The following is a 19,516-nucleotide window of genomic DNA, read 5'->3' on the forward strand; positions in this document are numbered from 1 at the left end:
GAGCATCGCTCCGTCGCTGACTCATCGTATCTTTCAGATGAAGGGATGGTCAGGAGGGTGAGGGTGGTGGTGGTGGTGGGATGTTGAGGACATGGCATGTGTCATACTGGACTCATGACTCACAAATGAGGGTGGTGTGTGTGTGTGTGGGGGGGTGCACCTAGTGGGAGACACGTGGAAACCCACACAACATAGCTACAAGTATAGAAGATTTTTCTTTTTCTTGTATTGCACCTAACAACTCCGAGGACTTCAATACCCAGAAATCATGTAGTTTGTTTTGCACCAAAGTTTTAATCAGGACTTTAGGTGAACTAGTCCTTTATTACATCCCAGAATTGTTTTAACTTCTCCCCTCCTGTGATGCGTGATGCACTGTAGCACCTCGTCTTGTAACGTTTGACCTCAGCCTCACTCTGCTGCGTCGTTAGCGGAGCCCCTGGTGATGTGAGCATCCGTGACTCACAGACAGCCTCCGTCACGCCACCACCTACCACCTCCACCACTGGCAGATAATTCACACATTAACACACGTACGTGTTTCCACTCACAGTTCAGTTACTTACGCGTGAGCAGGTTCTGTCGATGAGCAATTCTTTGCCCCCTCGTTGCTAAAATGTCCTTGTTTGACTGCTGCAGAGATGAACATCTGGAAACACAGCTCATGAAAACCTTGAAGCTGGCGTCACTCTGCTGCCTTGTCATGTCGGTGGATCAGCTGATCTATGGAGGACTGATGTCATGTGAAAACCTCCATAAATATGGCTTTTCAATAATGAAAAGCCATAAAGGATCAGTGTCTTCTGAATGTGATATTCTCAACAGTAAAGGTTTTCATTTGGATTGGGGGCGAAATACTCAACAGAGAGAAAATGTGAAATAATTGATGGAGGTACCAGTGATTTTTTGACCTTTCTGTAAATTGTATTTCCCAGTATGAAAGTCCAAATGTCGTTTCAAAGCCTTCTCCACGATACCAGGAGCACAATTTCATATTGTGATAAATTGCATCCAAACATGTGGCAATCAGTCCACAGAATACCCACCATGTGTATGTTTTTACTTCTTAATCTCCTCCCAGGTTGCTAAAAATCCCAATACTCCCATTAAAGAACACATGAGCTGCACTGGTCGGGTTCCCACTGAGGGGAAACAGCATCATGTCACAGAATCTGGTGTAACACTGGTAAATACATAATGATGAATTTATTCACGGCAAATAAAAAAGAAAAGCAATCTGAAGATGTCACTTTGTGTAAAAACTGTAAGAACTACAGGGATCAAAAGTCTCAAAAATAGGAAGTTACCAGTTTTCTTTTTACCTTTACTACTACTTACTGGAGCTGCCCTTACAAAGTACTATGACTTTTGGACGCACTAAATATTATGGTAGTATAGGTGTTGGACACACTGTAAATTGAGAATTATGAAAACAGTTGCAGCCCAATACAAATACTAATAATTGAACTACTGCGACCCATTTCTTTTTACAGAAACAGACCTTTTGTAATTCTGAAATAACACGAGTCTCCATTTCCTACAAACGTGATTGATTGCACAAAACGATGATAAACTCAAAAGGCTAATAGTGTAATTTATCAGCCTAGTGGACAGGATGAGGTCAGCTGTCCTCTCTGATATTGAATGACCATCTTCGGTTAATGTGCAGTATTTCTGGAGATGAACTCTGTGAATATTGGCAATCGATGTTATTAGTGTGACTGAAAGTGGGGAAGTCATTAGTCGCTGGGCTCCTCCTCTACAAACTCATTAGATATTTATGAGCCAAGTTATATCTGAACTGCTTATAAGAGTCACATGATACCAGAAGAATACCAGTTTTACAGTCTTTATCTGTGATTACACTTATTTGACAAATACAGTAACGTAAATGTTCCCGATGTGCAAACACTGGCGTTCCCTTGTTGGACTAAAACGTAGAGCCTTTCCCCCAAACATGGCTGGGTTTGAATTTCACTGGCAACCCTTTCACGGTACGAATATCATGGTATTACACTATTATTATTATTATTATTATTATTAGTTGCAATGACCCTTAAAGTAATAAGAACAGAATTATAATAATAAACATATTCCTGCTGGTTTATAACACACCAGCATGTTTAATTAACTACTAAATGAAAAATAAGTGATCAAGTGACTTTGATTGACATAAAACATTCGTCACATTTTGACTTTTATTTTTCATTAATGTTAACATAAACACTCATTTAACCACCAACTTTTCTTTCTCTACCAACTTTAATAAAGGCAGGATAACTTTACAAAAATGTACAAATGTAAAAAAGAAAATAAAAATAAAAAGAACTGAAACTTTAAACTTAATTTAAATTCAAATAAACAAATTAATTTATAATTTGAACATTTCCAAATGTAAATCATTGTCCATAATATTCTTGAAATAACTTTTTTTATTGGACAAAATTATCAAACTGATGACAAACAACAAAACTTAACCTGAACTCAAACTGTTCCAGAACAGCTGTCAGTCACAGCTGCTGTCGCGCTCTGATTGGTCGAGAGACACAGAGCAGGAATCTGATTGGTGGATTTCACTTCCTGAAAAGGTTTCTAACAACATTTTAAGTTCTGAATCGTGTCCAGGTGTTCTGGGACAGTCTGGATCAGACTCTGGATTATCTGGATCAGGCTGGATCGGTTTCTGGGTGGTCTGGTTGGAGCTGGATCACATTCTGGATCAGTTTCTGGATGCGGTCCAGGATGATCTGGTTGGAGCTGCAGCAGTCTTCGGGTCCATACGGGGCCGTGATGGTCAGGACCCCCGCCACCTTCAGCTCGTCCCCCTCCTCCTCCACGGGGAACCGGTTCTTCTCCAGCCACCTCCGGACGCCCCCTCTCCTCCTCCTCAGCTCCGCCGGGTCCAGGGTGCGGGTCTCCGGTGGGAGGAAGGAGGTCTGGAGACGCTCCGTGGTCTCCTCGTCTGCCTCCTGCAGGACCTCCACCTCCTCCACGGCGTGACCCATCACCACCTGCACCGACGCCCTGCCCTCCTCCTCCCCGAAGTTCACCAGGACCAGACTGGCGGAGACCGGGTCCACGGTGAGCAGCCAGCCGCGGCGCTCCTCATCTTTTCCCGCCTTCACTTTCACCTGTTTGTTGACGTAACGCATCCACTGTAGCGGACCCAACAGAGGCCAGCCGCACTGCATCACGGTCCACCTGTCAGCTATGAAGTATGAGAATTATAACGATCACCGTTCTCTTTAATCATCCATGTACCGTGCTCTCTGAGTACTGCACGACCTTTAAAACCATCCGGAGGAAACACGAATCCGGAATAAAGGTTCCGCTTCAGCTCAGCTGCCCCCTGAAATATATAACTGTCTTTAAAACATCACAAAACTTCACAAATAAATGAAACTATTGATAAAAGTATCAGCAGCAGAAGAGGAAAAATGATAAAAAATGGTATCATAATGTCAAAAGGTAAGATAAAGATACAAATAAAGCGGAAGTTAAAAACATAACATTAAAATAAATGTAAATTTTTTTATATAATCCCACAAACAGAAAAACTATACATTAATTTAATGTAACTTTTGTTAAATAGATTCATTGGAAAACATTTTTTCCAGCGATTTACAAACAGGGGGAGGTGACGCGCGGCTCTGCCCCGCCCTCTAGCGGCGGGAGAACCTTACGTCATGACGTCCTGAGCTGTTGACGTAAATCGTCATCAATTCTGCTGATTTTTAAATCTTTACAAACTCAAATCTGCCTCATTTTTGTTTTTCCAGTCCAGCTTTTCCACTTGAAAACATCACATCAACTGTAAATATGTCACACTACCAGTTAAATACAACATGTCGTGTTGTGCGTGTTTTTGGCTCATTTAGCCCTAAAATCTAAATCTGCTTGTAAATGTCATGTTTATTTTCGGGGGTTGTCACTCATGTGCTGCATGAAAACACAAAAATAAGCCCAAAGATGGGCTCAAAATGCATGCAAGTGTTAGTAAAGTTTGCATTAATTAACCAATTAAATGTACTGTGTTGACCTGTAACTATCTATCTCAGGAAAACCATGGACTGTAATAGGAAGTCATCACATTGTCCTCAGTGCCAAGCTGCATCAGCAATGGTTTGTATACTATTGCATCTGCATTCATATACAATAGGATATACTGGGAAGAACAAAAAAAATCAAATATACACTCTGAAATATTAGCCTTTTTCCCCACAAATGTTTACTACATTGTTGCCTGACTTTGATTCCAGTTTAAAGTATGTGATGTGATGAGAATCTATGTCAGGGACCCGTTAATAAACAAACATTAATGATATTTATTAGATAAAATGAATCAACATTAAAAGGCCCCTAGCTCATCTTTCTTTTAAATTCTTATTAACTAAATTAACTTGTTACGGATTGACACTAGCCCGCAAATACTGCATTTAATAGCTGCAGCTGCAAAAATCCCATTGTAAATCAATTACATTTATTGTGAATTATATAATCCATGTGATCTCCACAGGGCAGGAGGACGGTGACCAGTGAGGAGTCCATCGACGAGAGGGTTGAGCTGACGATGGGGGTAAAAACATCCAAACCCAAAGTGTCACGAAAGCTTTCTTCTGGTTTCTGTGAGGACCGTAAAGCCAGCGTGTGAGTGTGTCGCACAGTGACAAAAGTTATCCAGCACTAAAGATGCACTTGAATATAGATTATTTCAGGGCTCATCACAGTGATGATGAACATGAGGGTGATTACCCAGCACTGCTTTTTTTGCAAACGCAGAGGCGTCACAGGAGCACAAAGGCACGTCCACTCATCTAATAATCCAATTTGTTTGGATTTTTAGCAGCAGAAGTGGCGTTTCTGATTCACCACCGCCGCCGCTCTGTCTTTCACCAGCCACTGCTGCAGCACAAACACAGACGCCAAGCACAAAGCCCAAGGCCGGCGCGCTGGTGAGTCACAGCCACACCGACGTGTGAGAATGAAGGCTAAGTGAACGTTCATTCAGAAAGAAAGAAAAAAAGCAAGCCTTCATTTGACGTCATCGGTCTTAATCACCCAATTACAGCAATTTCCAGAAGGTAGCTGTGCTTTATCTTTCCTGTTTCTGCCTCCAGGTAGCATGCAGGCAGCTGACTGATGGGAGCGAGGCGGCCTCTCTCAGGGACCCATGTGAGATCATTCGCACACTGTTACGCATTCACTCGCAATCATCTGTGCTGGAAATGTATGATTCACCCTCTGCGTGTGTGTGTGTGCGATGGTGCATTCACAACACTCAAATGAAAAGATTCCTCGAGGACGAACAAGATGAAAATGAAACTTTATTGCATGTGAGAGGCCTCGGAAGGCGGTAAAACCGGTGGGACGTGGGCGAGCAAATGTGGACACGACATGAAGAAGAAGTTGTTTTTACCAGTTTGGTTTAAAAAGAACTCGACGGGTCCGGACCTGAACCGGTGGTGGTTCTGGGTACCTCAGGTGAAAACATGAAACCAGAACAGTGGACAATGTTACGGCAGCAAATTAAAGCCCATTGTTTGTAATTAAAGGTAATGTCAAATCGTCCACATATTAATGGCCAAATAGTGTACCGTGTAAAAGGTAGTTTGCTCAACAGCCGTGGCTTCACATGACATATAAAATGAGAGAGAACATGTAACAGATGCAATTGCTTCAATTAAGGACTAGAAATATGCACAATGATGAAGAATACAATCCCAGTGTGGATAAAACGGTGAGAACGTAATGACTACACAGTCAGTATTCTGCAGGATGTATGACAAAGAATTATTCTTTTCTGTTTTATTTTGCAATACAGAGAACAGAGATGGGATTAAATCCACAGTACAGAAGCAGCTCATGAGGCTGAGGCTCCTTATTGTTGTAATGACTTTCCTTTATGACAGTACAACCCTGACACACACACACACACACACACACACACACACACACACACACACACACACACACACACACACACACACACACACACACACACACTCATGCAGTCGCAGCCGGAGAGTGAACATGAGTCAGCCTGATAGTACAACTTATTATGAGTGTGCTTCACTACAGTGGGAGCTCAATGGATGACTCACAGAGAGGCTTTGTGGAGGAGACCGTCTGGGTTGCCGAATAGATTTATTGATTCGTGTTACGTGAGTCTCCGCTTGCTCCGGGCCGAGCCATTAAGGGCTGGAATTTGAAACACATTTCACCAAAAAGGAATTTAGGTTAAAATCAAAGGGCTTGAATTTCACAATATACCAAATAAAGAGAAAGAATCATGAAATAAAATGAAATATTGGCGATGCATGGTTCACATATGACACTGTATTTACACTGGATACTAGTATGACTGTAGGTAACTCTTATTTTCATTATTAGATGAATCTTTAGGTCTATAACGTGTCGGAGAGCCCAAAGTGACGACTTCAAATTGCTTGTTTTGTCCAACCAACAGTCAAAAAAAAAAAAAAATATTAAATTCACAAGGAAAATAGGCATCAAATTCTCACATTTGATGAAAATATGAACTTTGTTCACCTGGTGATTGCCAAAATTGTTATCATTTCATCTTATGTCTCAGCTTTGACATTCTCAAACATACAAGGGTATATACTATGTCAATATATATATATATATATATATATAACACCTAATATTTTATTTTAATTGAACTGTGTCCTGTTTCTCTCTCCTCAGCTCCTCTGCCGTTACTGACACTCAAAGGGAGTGTGAGTCTGTCGAGCTCTGACCCCAGGAGGAGCTTTTCACTCCACACGTCCATCACCGTATGTTTTACAGCAGATGCACCAAACTGCTGCCGTGTTTCTTTTCTTATTTTCTTGGCTTAAAGGGTTGAAAGGTTGTCGTTAACAAATCCCACAAAAAGCCAAAACCACAACGTGTTCGTCCGTCTCTCAATACTTTCCCCGGCCAGTCGCTCAACCCCAAACACATTGGTTCCTACTGAAGATGGATAAAACATATAAATAGTTTCCAATTTTTCCCAAACAGTTGGGCACTGTAGTTTTTTTGAAAATATTCCTCAAACAGGAGTACATTGTGCAGAGGATTAGTGCAACAATCTGGCTTATTGATGTGTTTTTAATCATTTTTGGAGGTACTATATATGAGAATATACAGGCATAGTAGCATCAATTCATTGTTGGTTTTGTCTTTTCATTGGATTTGTTGATGATATTAAAAAGGCGTATTTAAACTGTAGTTAGTAAATATGACCACTAGGTGGAGGTGGTGATCCATGTTCAGGTTGTGCTGAGAGTCTGTTTCTTCCAGGGAGAAGCTTCAGTGTCGGCTGCTCCACAGCATGAAGGCCAAAGGTTGAAGAGGAAGCGTACTATCACCAGAGAGGTCTTACTTTATCTTCTGCCCTCTGCATAATGACTATATAAATATATTTGATGCAAGACGTTGTAACAGAAAGTTTATGTTTTTCTTTAGGGAAACAAAAGTCAGTATAACAGAGACCTTGATCAGCAGGTGGAGGAGAGGAAAGAACAGATGGAAAGGGAGAGAAGTAGAAATGCTGTTGATGAGCAAAAGGTGAGTTACATAATAAGAAGAATGTAATAAAGTATGAATTAGGACCCTGTACTTTAATGATAAGAGTGATGGTAGATTACTTATATGTTTATTAAAGGTGTCATAAATCTCCTATCATCTACAGCACAACGACACCGAGCAGCACACTATCTGGGGGATGCCGGGAAGCGGCGCCCCAAACTACCACCTGGGCACAGCGAAGCGGACCAGGAGCCTCCACGCCGCCGGGATCCTACCACAGGAGCAGGTGAACAAAGCACCGTCTTATCAGCCGAGCATTGTTCCATGCAACAAAAGCCCAGTGTACTGAGAAGGTCTCCTGATCGGCTTTGGCAGAAACGAAACGGAGAGAGAGTCTGCAGCCAAAGCTTTCCCGTACAAATGAGGATTGTGTGTCGTGCAGAGTACTGCAGTATTGACAACAAGAAAGTTAGAAATAAAAAACTAAAACCTTGAGCCTCCTGCAGAGCTTTGCCGGCCCAAAAAATGTTTTTACAAGTAAAACTCCATTCTGACCTCCTTTCCACATGTTGCAGTCGTTTTGCAGCGGCTGAAACTCAAACCTGTCTGTGGTTCTTCACAGTAAGAGCTGGTCAGACTCCAAACAAGTTGTGTTTGAGGTCTAAACTTGAGGCGGGGGTCCTGGGCCTGCTTCACATTACAGCCTGTCTCTGTCACGGCTGCCGCTTCTGAATGCTGTCTTTGTTTCCAGATCCGTGATAAAGGCTTCAGCGGGACCCCCTTCCACCGCCAGTGAAACGAAGACCATAACATCCCCAAACTGAGCCCGCTGAGAGCAGCCAGGCAAATAGTCCTCTCTGACTTTTGTCTTTAGTTTTGCAGACCGTCGAGGGTATTTGGTCTGTTACAAGCAGCAAATTCTGATGGTGGCAAAAGAGACACAGACTGTCAATAAACTTAGAGAGTGTGAACAACTGAAGAACACTAAACATGTGAGTCTTCTCTTTACAACTGCATGTGTTGCTGCATGAACAGGTGCCTGCAAACAGCAACATTTCCCACTTTGCATATCAAGAATGGACTCGTGTGTTTATGTAATTTAGGGCACGTCATGGTTTCATAAAGGGCCACGCAGTGATTAAGTTAAGTATTATACTTTTATAAAGCCAAACTCGAAGCAGCAGCACTTTTTAGTCTCTGGTATCGATACTACAGCTCCCATAATGCACCTCAGCAGTCAAGTTCAAGCAAGTCTTAAAGGAATCATAGACATTTTGGGAAATATACTATTTGCTTTCTTCTGAAATTGTTAATCACGTTTTCACAGCGATATAGAAACGTTGTCTTCCTGCTGATTTGAATCCTTCTGAAATATGTTGTTACTGTGAGTCACATCTTGGCATTAGATACCGCGAAAGAAACGTCTACTAACTTACATACTTTGTCCAAAAAAGTTTCCCCGATTGATCTCCAGGTAATTTCCAGATAATGACAGAGTGAAGGGAGATGACTCATCCTCGTCTAATTGCACGTCTTTGTTAGCATGACGTTAGCGAGCTCCTAATTGGAACAGTTTACCCAGACACACAGTGTGCATGTATTTAGTTCTCATAGGCTAAAGGGGCCTCGGCGTGGAGGGCAGCAGCTCTCCTCCTCAGTGGGTGGGTAATTATGATGTAGGGACAGTTATAAGGGACAGTGAAATACCAATGCTTAGAGCGTAGGCTGGTAATTATACTGTAGAACACGAGGTTTGTACATGTGCAGATGTTGTACACTAAAAGCAGAGAAACTGTTCAACAAGTTAGAACTTCCTCTGTGTGAATTAAGGTTGTTTAATTTGATGAAAGAAGAGTTTGTTTGTTTCCTCGTCTGTGTTGTGGAGGATCTGGAGTGTGTGACTTAATTCACTGAATTACAAACATGGAAACTTGGCTTGAACAGCAGGAGAAATGAGAGCAGGAGCAGTTACCCGAAGGTCTACGCTTTGCTTACACATCTGTGCATCATATCCAGTGGTATAAAACATATTTATTCTGAAATGGAACATTCTGCATGATGAGTACTTTCATTGTCGGTACTTTTAAGTATATTTTGATGCTTAAACCTTCTGCAGTTGGGCTCATCAATAAAGCCCGGGACCCCCCCCCCCCCACTGACTGGGACACATTTTATCACAGTTACACACCCTTGCACAACTCCTCTCCATTAATATAAACTTGACACTTTAATAACACACTTGTGTTAACATACACATATGTGTAACGTACTTGGCAATAAACCGCTTCTGATTCTGATTAAGTAAGCTTTTGAATGCAGGACTTTTATAATAATAACTTTATTTATAGAGCACCTTTTATAAACACTTTACAAAGTGCTTTGACGGACAAAGCAGCAAAAGCAAGACAATAAAACAACAGAAAGCTCAACAAAGCAAGACAAACTAAGACCTGATATAACAGCACAATAGACGAAACAATAAAACCAATTAATATGATGAAAATAAGCTAAGAAATAAAATAAAATAATTTAGTAAAATAAAATATAGCAGTTTAACAGAGTATTTCTACACTGAGGTACTATTACATTTATTACTAGTACTTTATTCCCCCCCCACCACTGCCTCTGCCATGGTGTACAGTAGGTCTGCACAGGTGCATCATGGGATACCACACTTGGTCCTGGATGTAAACGGTTAACTAGCGGTCCGTGGTGACGTCAGACGCTGCTTTCTTTCTGCTCCAGGCCGAAGAGACGAGTGTCCCAAACTACTCCACGACTCTTTACCGACCGATCACCAGCTGCTGCCGCGGAAAAAACATCCTGAAAATGGGCAACTGTCAAGTAGGTACCGCCGTCTGCAACGGTGCGCTCCAAACGCACTGATTTTATGGAGATATATGTATTTATATATGGGAAATATTTTAACAATCAGCTGTTTTTGGGCTTCTGCTGCAAGTGTGAGCGATAGGTTCGAGTTGACGTTATATTTCGGGGGTTCATTTCCGATATAAATGTATTTAATACTTATTGTAGCCTTGCGTTACGTCATGGATCGGCCTCTGTTCTCCGTCAATCCCTGCGCACGTCGTATACATATATATATGTATTTATTTCAGCTGGCATTGAGGGTAAACGGTGTCAGATTCATAATATTTTGGTGTTTCTTTGAATGTAAGAGTATGACACCGTGTGACAGACAACCGTGTCTGGGTTTACGCAGAGGAAAGAGCCACTCCCCTGCGGAATGCATCGCAGCTCCGTTAAGTGTGTGTGTGTGTGTGTGTGTGTGTGTGTGTGTGTGTGTGTGTGTGTGTGTGTATGTGTGTATGTGTGTATGTGTTGATGAATGAATGAAAGGGTCCATAAGTGCAAAGTGGGGGGAGGGTGTCGTTTTGGGTGCCTCTGTGCTCATTTGTTTTATTAATAATACTAATTGGGAACTTTAATTACACCAATCAGTAAAAATAAGCTTTATTTTAATCCATAATTGCATAAAGTTAGTACTTTAAAAGTGCTTTTACAATGCAGGTATTCCAACATGAAATAAAATGATTACATAATAATAATAATAATAAATAATAATAATAATATAAAATATGACTTAATAAAAAATATAATAATAATAAAATTATATAACTTAATAGTTAATACAATAATAATAATTACAAATATTAATAAAAAAATATATTTCCTAATATGTAATAATATTATTTAAAAAATACAAAATATAACAAATAATAAACAATGTAAAAGTTAATTTACTATATATTCTTCTTGTTATGGGACAGACAAGCGGCATTAAAACTATTCTACTCGGGATGATCTAGTCTTTCCCAGACCCCTGTTGGCCCCTGAACCGCACTTTTCACGGGGGCCCCCCACCAAGTTTGTCTAAAGACTTCTGCCCCTGAATTCCTCCACCCAAGCATTGTGTCATCGTCCTCCCCTCCCCCATCAGCCAGCTGCTGCATAGCTATCATGAACCCCTCTGAACTATTTTAATTAAACAAACGATCATACAACCAGATTATTTGCTTCATCTACATAACAATCATCTCTTATTCTCTCAGCCCACAATCGTGCACTACGAGGATTTTGACGTCGTAGCTGACATCAAGGCCATCCGCAAAGCCTGCAAAGGGTTCGGTGAGTTGTAAACGTTAATTTGAATTCTAGTAATAATAAACTTTTGTGAGTATTGTTGCGTTGTTTTATCATGCATCTGTTTTTGTGTTGTCTTCTCTACAGGAACTGATGAGCAGGCCATCATTGACATCCTGGCAAACCGAAGCGCAGCTCAGCGTCAGGACATTAAAAACGCCTATTTTGAAAAGTATGATGATGTGAGTGTCACTCAGTAATACACTGAATACTGTATATTTTTCACCACAACAACCATTTGAACTATTATTCTGTTTCCTGCCCTTTTTAATCACCCATCCCAATGTAATTCGGTCTCTCTGTGACAGGAGTTGGTGGATGTGTTGAAGAAGGAGCTGTCGGGGAGCTTTGAGAACGGCATCCTCGCGATGCTGGACCCGCCCCTGATCTTCGCTGTGAAGGAGCTGAGGAAGGCCATGAAGGGAGCGGGCACCGATGAAGACGTCCTGGTGGAGATCCTCTGCACCGCCACCAACGATGTCAGTTTAAAAGCATCCAAGAATTTAAGAGTTAATACATCACCAGTCTGTGTGCCATTGAGTTCAGATACTTTTGTTTTTGATGTAAGAAATACTTTCAATTTATGTATTCATTGTATATAATCGTTTCCCACAGGACATCCACATGTTCAAGGAATGCTACTTTCAAGGTAAGCCATTCGCAAAATTAACTTAATTGTGTCCATCAGATGCTGTGCAGTAGTTAAACCTCTCACCCACGATGTTACTAAATGTCACTATTTCCCTTCCTTGTATTATGAACCCTGGAGGAAATGGCTAATTGTGACTCACTTGGATTCATAAAATACTGTACTATTTGTGTCCCTTTAGCTGCGTAATGTACAGTCACACTTTATTTAGTCAAGACCCATCCTGCTGCAACTTCCTGTTCACAATACCAGATAGCTGATTATATTTGTTTATTTTAAGAGTGATTTTGAACACAGCTTTAGTCTCTTCTTTTGTGAATCCAGTTTTCTTGTAACTGTACCAATCCATGTTTACAGTACCTTTGGTTTAGCTGACTCTTCTTTTATGGAATCTTGTCCTTTTCAGATTTTTTGCATTTAAAGATTTCAAAAGCAAAAGCAATTTGTTTCACCCACACACATAATGAGGGCAGGCAACAATTACATTTGGTAGAAAAACATTCTCATTCATGTGTAAATACTAGGTCAAGGATTCTTTCTAGACTCAAAATACTTTGTGATACAGGCAGGAATTCATTACTGAAGAGGCTAAGATACTAACTGGTGGTGTCATTAAGGTTTTTTAAGAAGGAAATCGGGTCAAAATAGGTTAATTTCTAACTTCAGGCAGGTTAAGGGAAAGTGTGTTTACCCAAAACTTCATTATAAATGAAAAACAGACTGGACATGACCAACTTGTATCTGGTACAAGAGTACTGTAGGGGTGGACTTCCCCTTTAAATACTGAGACGTACAATAAACAGTGTGACGAGTCATTTCATTTGACCCCTTTTCTGTTTACATTTCAGTGCATGAGCGTGATCTTGAAGCAGATATCGAGGGAGACACAAGCGGGGATGTAAGAAACCTGCTCATGGCTCTATTGGAGGTAAGTGGCCTTTAGTTTCTACTCCACTCGCGTAACTGAAATCCTCCCGTCTGCTCTGGGCTGGGACTGAAATCGAGCTCACTCTCCCTTTGCCCAATCATTCCCTATGAACACACGCACGCACACACTTACTGGCCACAGTCCAAACACCCTCTCAGTCTGACTCAGCACACAGCAAAAAGTCATCTAACTCTTCGTCCTCCAGGGCAACAGAGATGAGAGTTACGAGGTGGACGAGGAGCTGGCGGAGCAAGATGCTACCTGCCTCTTTGAGGTACTGCTTCAGTATTAAATTCATGATATCCTCAGATTCATTAATGCTGAACCATATTAATAGTTGCTGTTTCTGATGCAGGCTGGTGAGGGTAGTTTTGGAACAGACGAGTCCACTTTCAACTACGTCCTGGCCTCCAGAAACTACCTGCAGCTCCAGGCCACCTTCAAGATATACGAGCAGGTAGGTTTTGGGTGTCACGCCGTCCACAGATAGCTGCAGAGATATTACATGACCTGACGAGCGTGGGAATCGATCAGGGTCGGTGTCTTTATATCACGCTTGAGAAGTGTGTCGTGCAGACAGACTCTCATGGGGCTTTAAAATGTCCTGAACGTCTTCAATCATAGGATTAGGAGGGAAGTGTTGACGTGGGGAAATTAAACGTTATACTTAAAGGCATTGCCGGTGCTTTGATTCAACCAGTCATTTTCTCTCCGTAGCTCTCTGGAACTGAAATCCTGGACGCCATCGAGAATGAGACTTCTGGGACACTGAAGAAATGCTACGTAGCTCTTGGTTAGTATGAAATGCAAAGTGTGTGATCTGAATTTATTAGGACCACCTTCCCAAATAAATGAGGAAAAAACATAACATGACAGAAAAAACTAAACTGGGCTGTGAATATATGTTATGCCACTTTAACGTATATTTACGTAGTACCAGTAAACAGCAGTGGTATTAAATGGACGCCTTTCTTTCCTCCCCTCAGTGAGAGTTGCTAAGAACCCTCAGCTCTACTTTGCCAGACGGCTGAACGACGCCATGAAAGGAGCGGGCACCGATGAGGACACCCTGATTCGCATCATTGTGTGTCGCTCTGAGGTAACTGCAGACATGACATCACAGCCTGGACCTCATTCTTAACCACCACATTAAGTTATTTTATCAATATTTGATTTATTGACTACTGGGTTACTGGGAGAAATCAGGTTCTACCGACAAATCCTTCTCATTGTAACTTTAATATGTTTACATTTTTAAGTATAAGTCAAATATTTAGCTGTGGAAACCGACTGTAAACGCACTGATTACTTCTTCTTCTTGTGAACAGTACGATTTGGAGACCATCAAAGACTTATACCTGGAGAAATACGACGTGTCTCTGAAGGAGGCCCTGAAGGACGAGTGCGGCGGAGACTTTAAACGCCTCCTACTGGCTATCTGCCACTGAAGGTCTGAGAGTGAAACAGGACGGTATGGAGGACAGAATCTGACTAAAACAGAAATAAATAGATAAATGACTCGAAAAATAAAATGTCATTAAATGTACAAAAATGTATCAAAAATAGATGTAGGCATTAATAAATTGATAAAACGTGACAAATAGATTTTTCTTATTTATTTATTTACTCTATATGATGCATATATATATATACATATATAAATAATATAAAAAAAAAAAAAAAATAGAAGAGTAGATATAAAGGGGAATTAATACAAAGAAAGAAGCTAATTAAAACAGAAATATTGATTTATCACATTTTGTCAATTAATTAATGCCTATCTTTATTTTTGATATTATACATTTGAAGAAATTGTAAGTTATTTACCGAGTCATGTATATTTATTTTTGGATTTTGGCAGGTTTTGGACGTGGACAACAGAGGCAGAGACAGCAGAGTATACTGGGGGCGCTGCTGTTTTCTGTCTAACAAACTAATTACTACTCTCTCCATGTGACATAATGTAGGGAGCAGGAGGGTGGAAGTAATAGAATGATTAACCTGGCTCGTGTTTTGTCTGAGTTACTGTGAGTGTGGGTGGCTCTCTTTTTAAACTTTTTCCACAGACGATAATTACGAATTTGCGCATTGAACCGGACTCAATCCTCTTTCTGTGTCTGTCATTTACTGCCCATTTCTGAGTCAATTTTGAGCTCCAGTTCTAAACACATTTACCAGCATTTACACAGTTTTAGTCACCGTTAACAAGCACCAAGACTTCTACATTTCCAGGAGCCATCTGTAGTCACACTGACGCCATTACACCGAGGATAATAACATATTAACATGTTTGTACACTGTGGTGAAGCTATTGCGCCAGTATGTCTCTCTGCTGCTGCATGTATTAAAGTAATGAGTGTTACACTATCACCATCATATAAGTATTAATCTGTTTGTTTTTTTCTATATCTTTCACCCTCCGTGCCCCAAACTCAGTGACTGTTATGTTTCACTGCTGTTACAACTAATGCAATCAGTCCATGTGGCTTGAAGTTTGTGCTTCTAAATGAAGAAATGTGAACGTTTGAAATTGAAGGAGTCCTAGTTAGCGTCAAGAAGGATATGTTATGTGAGTGGATGTTATGAATTGTCTGGGAGAACGAGAAAAACTTGACAAATCCAAAATACACCTCACCTCGTTATACATATATTTTGTTTTGTACTTTACGACTAACACAGTAGAGTGTTTAAATATATATTATTTAGTGTACTGTTTAGGCCAGAGGGTATATGAGAAGAAACCTGTAAGAAACATTTAGCATCTAGACAGTGTGACGTCAGTTGTGTGTTTCTATAAGGCAGCTGAGATTTGTTTAAAGTACCACTATTGTGTACTGATGTACATGAGATAGTTGCAACATGGGCATCAGTTGGACTAGTGTTTGTCTCTCTATAGCCAAAGAATTTTAGTCTAACTGCAAATAAAGTTCCCTATAACATCATTATGTCTGGTTTTATTTGATCTTTGACTGTCTGTGATACTCTGAGGAAGTAATGCACATAAAAAACAACGTATCATCAGTATACATAGAGTTGTAATTGACAAAAAGGACATTTAAACAACCACTGATGACTGTAGAAGGGAAAGATCTCGCCGACAGGCTAGAAGGGGGCGTGTCCTTCCATGGACCGTGTCAGCGCTGCTTTGCTGCCTTCCTGTACAGTCGGAAAAATGCATGTTTCAAATAAAAGTGGGAAAGAATAAGGGGAAACCTGATATTTTACAGTATAATTTAACTCTTATCATACTAATATTACACATATATTCATCTGTGTATGTAGCGTGAGGAGGGGGCTACAACTGAATTTCATTGTGCCATCATGTATTGTATTAAAAACAAATTACGATGTTTAGTTGTTCCCCTGAACGCATCTTAATGTTGGCTCGGAGCTCTCTGGCCCCGCCCCTCCCTCAGACATGCACGCTGTACTGTAGTCTCGCAATTCCTCCACACGTCTCTGTTTATGTTATATTTTAGAAAAACGGAGCATTGTGCACGAAGTGAGACTTGAGCTCACCGCGACACTGACGCAGGAAGAACCTCCGACACCGGTTTTACCCGCTGGCCTCTCCTGAAGGTACGTTGTCCCGTGTGTTGCTCCTTTCCCCTTGTTTTAGCAGGTAATTATAGTCATTAGCATCCATCTTGGTAGAAGCTAATTAAACCACTGCAAGGAGAAATGGTTGTCCCTTTAGCCTGCTAAACATTAGCCTGCACGTTATCTTTATATGCTGTGGGGTTTATAACGCATGACATGTTTAAATATAAGGATGTAATACCTTAATATTCATGCAACATCTTAATATTCCTGCAGTAAATCAATAGATTTAAAGATAAAAGGCATGCAGACTTTGCCATTGTATTATCGCACTTAATTAGTCGTTTTTACCTTATGTGCTAACAATGAAAATGTTAAATTCCTCCATAGTTCACTTGATTGTGTCAGGTGTGGAGGCCGGATTAATCACTGCAGCATGGTGTGTTTACGTGCTGCAGCTTGCACATGTTAAACAATAGTAGAGTCCGTCACCATCTCTATGCGTGAACAAGTAGATAAACTATTCTACTTTAGTCTGTTCTGCTGTTTGCAATATTGCATCAAGGTATCGAGCACCTGAACGCACCACCTCTTGTTTCTATGCTCTGCAGCCAGTAACCATATAAGGTAAACAAGTATAATAGGGGTAAAAGTGCACATGCATAACTCTGTGTCAGCAATTAATGTTGCTTATTATGAGGAAATCATAAAGTAATTCAGAAGATAACGGTGGGTATAATAATAAATGCTGTTGCATTATGGGAAATGAAGGATCCAGAGTATTTGGAGCCTAAGGGACTAAATGTTAGGATATATTGGCATCTGTTGCTTTGATTTTGACCCAACCATCTATAGAAAGTAATGTTGACAAGTCACAATCAGGTTTAATACCCACTTTCTCACTTTATTACTTTATACATTTTTACACCTATATATGCATAAACACGTCTATTCTCCCCTGACTGGCAACTGGTACCAACAAATAAATATAATTAACTCTTCAAAGTGTTTCTAATTACAGGGTGCACGTCTCCACATGCTGCAACATCTGATACAGAAGCAGCTGTTTGGTTTATGTGAATTATCCTGTGAGGATTACTTCAAGAGATATTTGTAATACAGTAATGGCATGACTATAACATGGGCAATTTGTTTGAAGATGAGGAAATAAAACATTTTTAAATAATGTTTAAAGAACATTAAGAAATTAAAATAAAATTCTGAAGCCTGGTGCTAAATTAAATTCATAAAAACTTTGGTTCCCTGCTCATATTTAATGAATGGCTGACTAATGCATGATTCATCCCGTTCTAATGAATGCACTTCTGCTTCATAAGTCATGAACTCATGTGGCTCAGGATTCATAAATGATTCAGTTTTGTCTTTTGTTTATTAAGTTATTCCGATCAAAAGGTGAAAGCTTTGAAAGCTGCAGAAATAAAAGGAGTGTTAGTCCGTCATTAAGGAACCGTTCAGCACTTTAACCGGAGGGTCACACCGGACTATGTCATGGAAACACAGCTAATGACGATTATAACATTCAACAGGTATGTTTATTTAAATGCAGGAGGACGTGAACATGCTGAATATGAATTATGTTATAAAACCTCTCAGTCCCTGCATTAATTAATGTATTCTTGTATTCATATACGTGCATTAGTCGCTGTTAATTCATATGCATTTCTCATAAAGTCTCGCATGCATGAGTTAATGCTTTGCATGCAGAAGTAAATAATATATGAATTAATGCAGATTAACGTAACCTACTTAAAGCTTAAACTAGAGCCTTTATAATCAAAAGCATTGCTATTTTACATTTTTATAAATGTAATTTTTGCACATAAGTAGTATATATATAAAAATCTATATCTTTTAATGGAATTCTCAGAAGATAAAAGATATCAGCTTTCATCGTTTGTCTCTACATTGCAGCCATAAAACTTTAAAAACCTTTTTAAAAAACAACAACACACGTTTGTATCACTGAGTCAGGAAAACAGAGCTACATAACTTGTGAGGTTCACAAACTTTTAAAATAATGGAGGACTTATCTAGTAGTTATGACTTCCGTATCTCACTATTTGGACTTTCTATCTCATACTTATGAGGAAAGTATCTCTAAATGGGTCCCTGTGTCCGTTTAGGAGTCGATCTGAAATGCAGCTGGCTTTGTGGTGTTGCACTGTCTTCTGTAACCCGTCACATTCTGTTCCCTGTGAAAGAGTTTCTCCTGTGTTGTAACTGTTACTTTATACTTTGTCATAATCTTAAATTTGACAGGTAGGCCTTTTAGCAGAAATGGTGAATTATGATTTCTGTTAACCAAGAACTGTGCCCCACGATACTCACACACACTGTTACTCTCCTTAGTCGAGATACTACGGCACCGCCATGTTTTGTAACAGCTGTCCAAACAAAGCATGAATAACTGTATGATAATACATGATATCTTGGACCAGTGGATCTGAAAAACAAACCTCTCCAGCAGCAGAACAACATCTTGTCTTAAAGTATCGACTATATATTCATCTCTTGATGCTCCATAGCACGATGAATAATCACACTGCCTCCATTATTCTAATATCCAGTCACAGCAGTTCACGTAACACGAGGCATTCAATCATAACGCAGTAATTCAAGAGTTAAATATATTCCTACATAGGCATGACTCATGCATTAAAGCTCGATGAGTCATGTTTAGT

At 40.2% G+C, this 19,516-nt stretch overlaps 2 protein-coding genes across 2 annotated transcripts; one reads left to right on the plus strand and one right to left on the minus strand.

The window, feature by feature from the left end:
- Nucleotides 1–2,184: 2,184 nt before the first annotated feature.
- gemin6 (gem (nuclear organelle) associated protein 6) lies at nucleotides 2,185–3,303 on the minus strand. The gene has a single exon (XM_076080576.1). It carries the CDS (start codon nucleotides 3,189–3,191, stop codon nucleotides 2,667–2,669), a length of 525 nt encoding a protein of 174 aa, XP_075936691.1. The 5' UTR covers nucleotides 3,192–3,303; the 3' UTR covers nucleotides 2,185–2,666.
- On the plus strand, nucleotides 2,573–16,216 carry anxa13 (annexin A13). Its single transcript, XM_076080575.1, has 20 exons — nucleotides 2,573–3,468; nucleotides 4,059–4,122; nucleotides 4,517–4,647; nucleotides 4,844–4,952; nucleotides 5,118–5,172; nucleotides 6,709–6,797; nucleotides 7,306–7,380; nucleotides 7,471–7,572; nucleotides 7,697–7,819; nucleotides 10,279–10,377; nucleotides 11,607–11,682; nucleotides 11,785–11,879; nucleotides 12,006–12,176; nucleotides 12,313–12,346; nucleotides 13,195–13,274; nucleotides 13,480–13,548; nucleotides 13,630–13,731; nucleotides 13,992–14,067; nucleotides 14,261–14,373; nucleotides 14,603–16,216. Exons 2-20 carry the CDS (start codon nucleotides 4,066–4,068, stop codon nucleotides 14,720–14,722), a joined length of 1,776 nt encoding a protein of 591 aa, XP_075936690.1. The 5' UTR covers nucleotides 2,573–3,468; nucleotides 4,059–4,065; the 3' UTR covers nucleotides 14,723–16,216.
- The last annotated feature ends 3,300 nt before the right edge of the window (nucleotides 16,217–19,516 follow it).

Source organism: Anarhichas minor, unplaced genomic scaffold (assembly GCF_050575085.1).
Source record: "Anarhichas minor isolate MPS153535 unplaced genomic scaffold, ASM5057508v1 ptg000074l, whole genome shotgun sequence".
NCBI lineage: Eukaryota > Metazoa > Chordata > Actinopteri > Perciformes > Anarhichadidae > Anarhichas > Anarhichas minor.